Here is a 10,089-nt window from a genome sequence, read left to right on the forward strand (position 1 = left end):
AAAAACAATCAAATACAAGGTGTCTGAATGAACACTGGAAGAAATTGAATAAAAACCTCAAAGAGTTGTGATTACGTCCTCCAGAGCAGCCTGCCAGCAAGAAGCGTTGGGATCCGCCAGCTGGCATGCAGACTAGCGGGGGCAGAGGCCGGGGAAGGGGCGGGGCAGCCCCGGCTGCGAGAACAAAGGAAGATCCGCAATCACCGTGCACGCTGCACAGACCGTACGGAATGAATAGAGGATTGACGTTGCCACCACAGGAAGTGTCCGCCGCGCCTGCTCAGAGCCAGTAGGAACCACAGTCACAGGAAGAGAGCAGGGGGAAAAGGAAAAAAGATGCACACTTCCCCGAAACAAGGTCCCGGTGCCGGCTGCTACCCTCCGGGCCTCTAGCCCAAAGGAAGGCACACAGGGGAAGTTCCGGTACCTTTTGGGGGGAAGAGGCTGCCATGGAAGAGCCTGCAGCTCCCACTGAAGCCTCTGAGGCACCTGGGGCATCTACGGGTGCCGAGGCAGCAGGGGAGGGTGCACCTGGGCCTAGTCTCCGCACACGCCCGGTCTTCCGGCAATTTGCGGCTACAGGTCCGGCCCCCCTTCGCGCGTCACGTCTGAGGCCTGCCCAGGCTGCAGGGGGCGGGGCTGGGCCCAGTCGCATGCAGGGCCGGAGTGGTGGCAGCTGGACGAAGCAAGTCATCTGCAGGTATTATCTGCATGGGCTTTGCAAGGAGGGGGAGAATTGTCGCTACTCCCATGACCTCTCAGGCCAGCAGTTGGCCAGGGAGGGCCATGGTTCACTGCCTCGGGCCTCTGCAGACCAAGGCCCTAGCACGGCTGCGCATACTGAGACCCTGCCTCAGGAAGTGGCGAAAGCCCCCTCTGCTGCGCCTTCATGCTCCTTGCCTGTGATTGGCTTGGCTGCTGAAAGGGGTTTCTTTGAAGCTGAGAGAGACAATGCAGGCCTTGAAGCTGCAGGAGGAGCCAGTGTAGAAGGCTGGGAGAATGCTATTGAATTTGTACCCGGGCAACCCTATAGGGGCCGCATGGTCCCTTTTGTTCCCAGGGCTCCTTTACAGAGCCCAGTGACTGAGAGGGAACAGATTGCAGTGGGCAGGGGTCAGCAGCTTTGCCGTGATGCTGCCATGGGGCAGTGCTTTCGTGGGGAGAGTTGTATGTATATCCATGGAGAGATATGCGATATGTGTGGGCTTCAGGTCTTGCACCCTGTGGATGCTGTGCAGAGGGCAGACCATACAAAGGCTTGCATTGAAGCACACGAGAAGGATATGGAACTCTCATTTGCAGTGCAGCGAAGTATGGACAAGGTGTGTGGCATCTGCATGGAGGTTGTCTATGAGAAAGTCAACCCTAGTGACTGCCGCTTTGGCATCCTCTCCAACTGCAACCACACCTACTGTCTTAAGTGTATCCGCAGGTGGAGGACTGACAAACAGTTTGGCAACAGGATCGTCAAGTCCTGTCCACAGTGCAGGGTTACCTCCAACTTTGTCATTCCCAGTGAGTTCTGGGTGGAGGAGGAGGAAGAGAAACAGAAACTTATTCAGCAGTACAAGGAGGCAATGAGCAACAAGACTTGCAGGTATTTTGCTGAAGGCAGGGGTTACTGCCCATTTGGAGAGAACTGTTTTTACAAGCATGCAACCCCTGAGGGCCCAGGAGAGGATCCTCAGAGGCAGGGTGCTGAGGCATCCGGTGCTCACTGCAGTCAACTTTTGGAGCCTACTCAGGTGGGAGAGGGCGAGATGCCCTTTAAAAGCAGTAAAAAAAAGCTTGTCATGCTTCGGCTGGCCAATCTGTTGTTTAAGTGTTTTCTTTCACTGGGAAAGAGTGCGTTTTTTGTTGTTTTTTTTTTCTCAGAGGACCAGTGGGACTTACTTCATTATAAGCTGGAAAAATATTCCAGTTTGAATCTGTAGCATTATGCTGTGGCATGTGGTCTAGTGTGCTAAGGCTCTGTCTGTCTTCTGCTATTGCTTGTTTGTTGTTTATAGACACATCTATCATTTACAGGGGCTATGGAAGCCATTTTTACAAAGCATTCATCTCTGTTTTCTTGTCCATCCTCATTTCAGGGTTATGCTGTTTTACTGTGGTAAACTGTAACAAAGTCCTTAAAGTTATTGTTCGATGAAATGAATATTACTGTAGTTTATGGTTTATTTTGTCATCTCTGTTTTCAACAGGATTGATTCAGTTCTAGTCTAGTGTTTACAGAATTTCCACACTCATTTTGAAGTCCCTCAAGAATAAATGTGACAGGGTGAAGGGAGAAGTCTTAACTGAACAAGGAGCTTTTTGCTACTACAGCCTTAAGAAATGGACCCTCGCAGGGCCTTTGTGGTACAACTGCTCATCTTTGTTGTTTACATGTCCGTTCTTTCCCTCATTCCTCTTCAAGTGCACTCTTTAACATGTGGTTACCTTGTGGTTTTGTGTTTTACTTGACCAGAACCAAGTGCGTATGTTTACATGTTTTTATCCTGTAAAGCTTGATGTGAAATTACTTACATTTCAAAGTATATATTTAAGAATTATATATTTCATATAAATGTGTGTAAAAGTTATATCTTTCAAGATATATATAAAACATATACACTATCATATATCTGGAAGAGCTAGAAGCTGAAAATGGAAGGCTAATAGTATTTGCTGTTGTGAGTGTGAAGTGTGTAAATGATCTTTCTGTCCTTTTCACAGGCTTCAGTGATTAGTATCTAATGAAAACAGATATTCAAGTGGCTGTGGTCAAATGTAGCAGACACAGATAAAGGACTTACAAATTAGGACATTGGTAATTCCTTTGGTGGCATCGATAGCTCACTCTCCTATTATAAATACACAAATGTGTGTTCCCATGCAATTTAGCACAATCACATTCCTTATAACAGCACAATTAGCCTTGAACTCAGATATACAGTTCTTTGTATTAATATTTTGTATTATCTCTTGACATTAAAAAAGGGGCTTTTGACAAAAGTTTTCAACATACAAATGACAAAATTATGAAAGAGAAAATAGAATATAAAAATATTGGAACCAGTCAGAATATAAGAGTGAAAAGATTAAAAAAAAAGTGAAATGTATAAAGGAACAAAAACTAAACACAATAGTAATAAGGAGATAGTATAGCACAATTACACTATCAGATTAAATAAAAATGGTTTAAAAACTGAAACTCAAAGATTATCAGACATGATTAAAATAAAAATGAAGCTATATGCTGTTTAAAATACACATCTACAGTATAAGAATACAGAAACATTAAAAGTAATAGAATAAAAAGCTAAATAACAATGCTGTGGCTTTTGTAATAGATATAGTTGATATTAAGGATAAACACATTGCTGGAGATAAATATGGTTGGTATATAAACATAATTTACATGGAAGATAAAACTATTCCAATTTTGTATTCATTTAATAATATGCCATCTGGTAATCAAATAAATAATTGATAAGGAGAAAAATAGAAAATTTAAATGGGCAATTTTCATACATCTTTTCAGTAACTGAACAAGCAAATAAAGAATATCAATTGAATAGCGCAATTTTAACAATTTATCCAGTGTAAAATGTGTAAAATGCTGTATGCATCAACTGCAGAATTGTTATCTTGGCTAACATGTGGAAATATACCAGATGCATGAGTTCTAGGAGATTCAGACTGCCCTGACTATTCAGCAAAGACAGGGTCCATTTGCAGTTTGTGACATGTGCTAAGCACTCTCCAAAGCACTAATTTAACTCCTAGACCAACTTTATGAGGTACTTGTGCTCTATTTTTCTCATAACCCTAATGAGGTATAAATGAGGTTATATTACTTGCCCATATAACTATGACATATTGGAACTGCAAATGGAACTCTGTATTTCTACAACACAGTCACCATGCTGCCTCTTTCCTCACCTACATGCTCAGGACCAGCTGAATATTGCTAATGGAAACACACATGCAATCTTTTAGTATGAATGGTTCAGCCAGGTGGGAAAGAGACGGACATAAATAAATTCCTAGAGAATGTGGGGGCTGTGGAGCTTTATCTGTTGGCTTGTGGACTTGGTATTTCTTAGTCCCTTACTCATAACATGCTTTAGCCTCCTATATTTTTACACTGCCTGTTCCTTCTTACATGATTCCTAGTTTTATTGGTAAGTATATTTTTGTCATATTTCTTCCATATTGATTCCTTTTATCCAAAGAATTCACCAATCAAGAGGCTGTAGAAGCCTCACTCTTACTGTCATGCAGCGTGAGTGATTCAAAACAAAATTCAAATATGCTGGTTCCCCTGAGGCCACCCCAGTACTGCAGAGGAAAGAGGGCTCAGATGACCAAACAACCAAAGAAAAGGACCACATGGGTCACTCACAAAAACTGTACTGAGATCAAAGTCTCAAAAAAAAATGAGCTTTGAATAGTGGCTAAGCTGCTCTCAAGGAGAGATTTTTAAGTTGAGCCTGGAAAGCTTTGAAAACTTTGTCCTAGTATACACTACCTAATGTTGTGAAATAGCATGTTTTTATTCAAATAGCATCTTGAACGATCATAATAAAGTTAAGGAGATACAGTGGAATAAGAATTATCAGAAGATAAAATGGTTTTGGTGACAAAGAATACTTACAATCTTGACTGCTTCTTACCAGCCATGCAATCTGGAGAAAGTCACTTAAATTTTCTATACCTCAACTTTTTTATATGAGAAATGGGTACAGCACCATCTATTTTACAGGGTTGTTATGATGACCAAATGTAATCTGGACAAAGAACTTGAAACATAGCTGGGATTTTTAAAGTGACATGTGTAAAAAATAGGACTTATGTGTGTTTGTGTACTTGAGAAGAGCTTGCACAAGAATTAATACTCCATGAAGTTTTTCTCTTTGAAATCTTTGGAACTTGTGTTAAAGTAACATTATTAGTTTAAGATTTTGTGTAGCATGGAGGCACATTACCTTTATAGTCATAATTTCAAAAAGATGGAGTAATTTTTTCAACCAAAGTCATTCAGTTAAAACTAAAAATGTGCTATTTAATTTCTGATATATAGTAAACAACAACAAAAACATGTATTATTTGTGATGGATGTCTAAATAAGAAAATAAAAAATAAAATGATGTTTAAAAAAGGATTTCCTGTTCCCTCCTCAGCTCATTTAGAGGTCAAATAAAGGGATGTCACTGCCACCATAGCTATACAAAGTATTCCAAGGACTTGTTCATGAAGACAGCTGGGCCACCCCTGTTTCAGTCAGAAACAAAGGAGCCCTTGCCACACAAAAGTTTGTTCTGTGAGTGATTCAGAGTTGTGCTGGCCCCTCCTCCACTTGGATTCATGGACTCAACCCAGGAGTCCAGACAGACGGTATCACTTTACACAAAAAATGCCTGCGCAAAACGAGTCTGATTTGCTTGTTTCACATGACTAAATTTGGTAGATGTGCAGACTTAAAATATGCTAAAAGTTTACTTAGTACCCCTTCCCCTCTAACATATGGAAACCACTTTGTCTCACATGGCATTAGATTCATTTACTGAATTTCAAGATCTTAAAGGGAAACATTTCCAGTCCATAGTTGATACCCGTATTGTCTTCTACTTTGCACTTTTGTAAACATTTTGGGATCATGGTTTTTGTTTCCACAGCAGATGCTAAACTGCAACCTCAGTGTGAGATGAAGTTGGGGTAGGGATGAGAAAAGGGAGTCTTGGAAATAACCCAGCACTAGTGCAAAAAAAGTAAATTAATATGTGTCAGAATTTTGCCATAAAAATATATATATCACATTTTCCAGTGTTGAATGCACACTAACAAAAATGACCATCAGATCATAATGAAACACATTTACATGAGAAATTATTAGTACAGGCAATATTTTCCAAGTTCAATACAAGAAAATTTGCCACTACCATTCAAAACTTCTTTTAAATATCTCTTAAAATAATTGATTAAAGAGTGAATTCAAAGTAATTCAGCAATATACATTGTCTAGAAAGACAAATTACATAATTACGTATTCAAATCTGTAAATTTTAAAGAAATTGCAACATACACATACAGAAGTAAGCAGAAAGAATTAAGAATCATTAAAGCAAAAATTAGTGGATCAGAAAATAGAAATATAAAACCTGTTTCTTTGAAAAAATAACAAAACATTAACTTAAAAAATAAAGGACAAGGTGCAATTGAACAAAATAGGAAACAATAAATAGGAAGAAATCAATGATAAAAACACAGTAAAGAAATAGATAAATTCTTGTTACACTGAAGTCAGTATACTCAAATGGGAAAGAAATTTAAAATCTATATTAATATAATTTTTCAAACATTAGAAGGCAAAGATCAAACCAACTGCTAATGAAAATTTAAAGTTGTCAGGAATGTACTTAGCCCTGCCCCCAAAGAAAGAAAAGGAGAAGACATTTGACCCAGAAATGTACTAAGTCCTTTAAATATATTGTAATGCTATATAAGCCAGTCCAGAGAACAAAAGAAAAGGGATAGTTAATATAACTTATGCATGACCTATATCATCAGTGTCAGAATGTTACCAACACAGTACAATGCAAAGATAACTAGAGTTCAAAATCATTTGTGAATATTGATGCTAAAACATCTCAAATGAAATATTTAAAAAAATATAAAAATCAGAAAGGAATGGGTTATATTCCAGGAGAAAAAGAATGGAAGAATATGAGACAATACTTATCTTAATATATCAAAATAATAATCATTTGGACATCTTCATATATCCAAATAAAAAACTAAATTTGTGATCAATATGCTTATTTAAAACATAATACAGATGGGGCACCTGGGTGGCTGAGTCGGTTTAGCATCAGACTCTTGATTTCGGCTCAGGTCATGATTTCATGTGAAATCAAGTTCCATCTCAGCTCCCTGCTGGGCAGGAAGCCTGCTTAAGATTCTCTCTCTCCCCTCCACTGCTCACTCATGCATGTGCTTGCTCACTCTCTTAAAAAACAACAAAAAAACATATGCAGATGTATGAAGTATAAATATTTATATATGTATATAGACACATATATTGCATACATATGCAGTATAATGTCTATTTTTTAACGTTTTAATTAAAATTCCATTTAACATCTAGTGTTATAGTAGTTTCAGGTGTACAATATAGTGATTAAGCACTTACATAATCACCTAATGCTCATCACAAGTGCCCTCCTTACCTATTTCACCCTCCTGTCACCCACCCTTCTCTGGTAACCATTAGTTTGTTCTCTAGAGTTAAGTCTGTTTCTTGGTTTGCCTCTCTTTCTCTTTTTTATTTTTCCCTTTATTATTTGTTTTGTTTCTTAAATTCCATATATGAGTGAAATCTTATGGTATTGGTCTTTCTCTGACTTATTTCACTTACCATAAAACTCTAGTTCCATCCATGTCATTGCAAATGGAAAGATTTCATTCTTTTTTTATGACTGAATAATATTCCATTATATGTGTGTATAGTATGTGTGTGTGTGTGTGTGTGTGTGTGTGTGTGTGTGTGTATCACATCTTCCATAACCATTCATCAATCCATGGACACTTAGGTCATTTGTGTAGTTTGGCTATTGTAGATAATGTTGATATAAGCATAGGTGTGCACACATCCTTTTGAATTAGTATTTTTTATATTCTTTGGGTAAATACATAGTAGTGCAATTGCTGTATGATAGGGTAGTTATATTTTTAAGTATTTGTGGAACTGGTTTGCAAACAGTTTGTACCAGTTTGAATTCCCCCCAGCAGTGCAAGAGGGTTCCCCTTTCTTCACATCCTCGCCAGCACCTGTTGTTTCTTGTGCTGTTGATTTTAGCCATTGTGACCAGTGTGAGGTGATATCTCATTGTAGTTTTGATTTGCATTTCCCTGATGGTCAGCTGTATTAAACATCTTTTCATATATCTGTTGGCTATCTAGATGTCTTCTTTGGAGAAGACATGTCTTCTGCCCACTTAAAAAAATTTTTTTAATGTTTATTTTTGAGAGAGAGACAGAATGCGAGTGGGTTGGGGCAGAGAGAGGGGAGGCACAGAATTTGAAGCAGGCTCCAGGCTCCGAGCCGTCAGCACAGAGCCTGACGTGGGACTTGAACTCACAAGCTGTAAGATCATGAACTGAGCTGAAGTCGGAGGCTCAAATGACTCAGCCACCCACGCGCCCCACCTTCTGACCATTTTTGATTGGATTGTTCATTTAGGGGGTGTTGAGTTTTATAAATTCCTTATATATTTTATATACTAGCCCTGTATCAGATATGTCATTTGCAAATATCATCTTACATTCTGTAGGTTGCCTTTTATTTTTGTTAATTGTTTCTTTCATAATGCAGAAACTTTTTATTTTGATGAAGTCCCACTAGTTTATTTTTGCTTTTGTTTCCCTTGCCTCAGGAGACATATGTAGTAAGAAATTGCCATGGCCGATGTCAAAGAGTTGCTGCCTATATTCTCCTCTAGAAATTTTATGATTTTAGGTCTCACATTTAATCCATTTTGAATTTATTTTTGTGTATTGTGTAAGAAAGTGATCTAGTTTCATTCGTTTGCATGTTGCTGTCCAGTTTTCTCATCACCATTTGTTGAAAAGACTGCCTTTTTCCCATTGGCTATTCTTTCCTGCTCTGTTGAAGATTAATTGACCATTTAAGTTGTAGGTTCATTTCTGAGTTTTCTGTTCTATTGATCTATGTGTCTATTTTTGGGCTAGTACAATATTGTTTGATCAATACAGCTTTATAATAGGATTTGATGTCCAGAATTGTGATGCCTTCAGCTTTGTTTGTTTGTTTTTAAGGTTGCTTTGGCTATTTGGGGACTTTTGTGTTTCCATACAAATTTTTGGATTTTATGCTCTACCTCTGCAAAAAAATGCTGTTAGTATTTTGATAGGGATTGCATTAAATCTGTAGATTGCTTTGTGTAGTATATGTCTTTTTTTAATGCAGACAGTCACAAAAATACATAACTAAGAAAGTAAATAAAGGAGATGAAAGAAAGTAAATAATATAAAATATTAAATATTAAGGCTCATTTGATTTTTTCACAATTTATAAAATAAACCATTATCAATTAAGAAAATGAAGAAAAAATAGGAACAAAAAGCACATTATGCAATCATACACACACACATTAGTGATCAAGTTTATGAAAAATGCAAAATGCAAAAAAATAAATATTAGTAAAATTCAGAATAAAATATTTCAGCATGTTTATCCTTTTAATAAGTCAAAGGAATGTAGTCATATAATTATCTCCTTTAATCAGGCAAAAACAAGGAGATCCCTCCTCTTCACTGCCAGTTAACATTATAGTTGATCCCTCAACAACATGGAGTTAGGGGTGCCACACTCCCATCCTGTGTAGTCATAAATTCACATACTTCTTTTGACTTCAAAAAACTTAACTACTAAAGGCCTGCTGTTGACCAGAAGCCTTACTGATAACATAAAAAGTCAATTAAAACATATTTTTAATGTTATATGTATTATATACTATATTCTCAGAATAAGCTAGAGAAAACAAAATGCTATTAAGGAAATCATAAGAAAGAGAAGATACATTTATAATGCATACTATATATTTTTTTAAAAATCTGCATATAAATGGACCTGCACAGTTCAAACCTGTGGTGTTCATGGGTCAACTGTATTTTGATAATGCAATTGCATACAAAACCAAAAGAAATAGATATATAAACTTCAAAGGAAAATATAAATTTATTTCTTTCAGCAGATGATACACTTTTATATGTTGAAACTCCAAAACTGTCCAGAAAACTTCAAAAGAAAAAAATAAGGTGCTTAGAAAAAAAATAATATAATAATAATACATTTCACTTATAAAACAGCACCCATGTAGAAAATGTAGGAGGGACACCTGGGCGGGTCAGTTGGTTAAGTGTCTGACTCTAGTTTTTGGCTTAGGTCATGATCTAATGTTTCGAGCCCCACATCAGGCACTGTACTTGCAGCTCAGAGCTTGCTTGGGATTCTCTCTCTCTCTGCCCCTTCCCTGCTCTCTCTCTTTCTGTCTCTCTCTCTCTCTCTCAAAACAAATAAACAAT

General features: G+C 37.7%; 1 protein-coding gene across 1 annotated transcript; it reads left to right on the forward strand.

The window, feature by feature from the left end:
* The first annotated feature begins 333 nt into the window (after positions 1-333).
* On the forward strand, positions 334-5,118 carry MKRN3 (makorin ring finger protein 3). The gene has a single exon (XM_060617889.3). The coding sequence runs from the start codon at positions 450-452 to the stop codon at positions 1,932-1,934; it is 1,485 nt and encodes a 494-aa protein (XP_060473872.2). The 5' UTR covers positions 334-449; the 3' UTR covers positions 1,935-5,118.
* Positions 5,119-10,089: the final 4,971 nt, after the last annotated feature.

The sequence above is a fragment of the Panthera onca genome, chromosome B3 (assembly GCF_046562875.1).
Source record: "Panthera onca isolate mPanOnc1 chromosome B3, mPanOnc1 haplotype 2, whole genome shotgun sequence".
Taxonomy (NCBI): domain Eukaryota; kingdom Metazoa; phylum Chordata; class Mammalia; order Carnivora; family Felidae; genus Panthera; species Panthera onca.

Excerpts from the sequence above, each read along its gene's own strand:
- MKRN3 (XM_060617889.3), top strand. The coding sequence starts at position 450 with ATGGAAGAGCCTGCAGCTCCCACTGAAGCCTCTGAGGCACCTGGGGCA.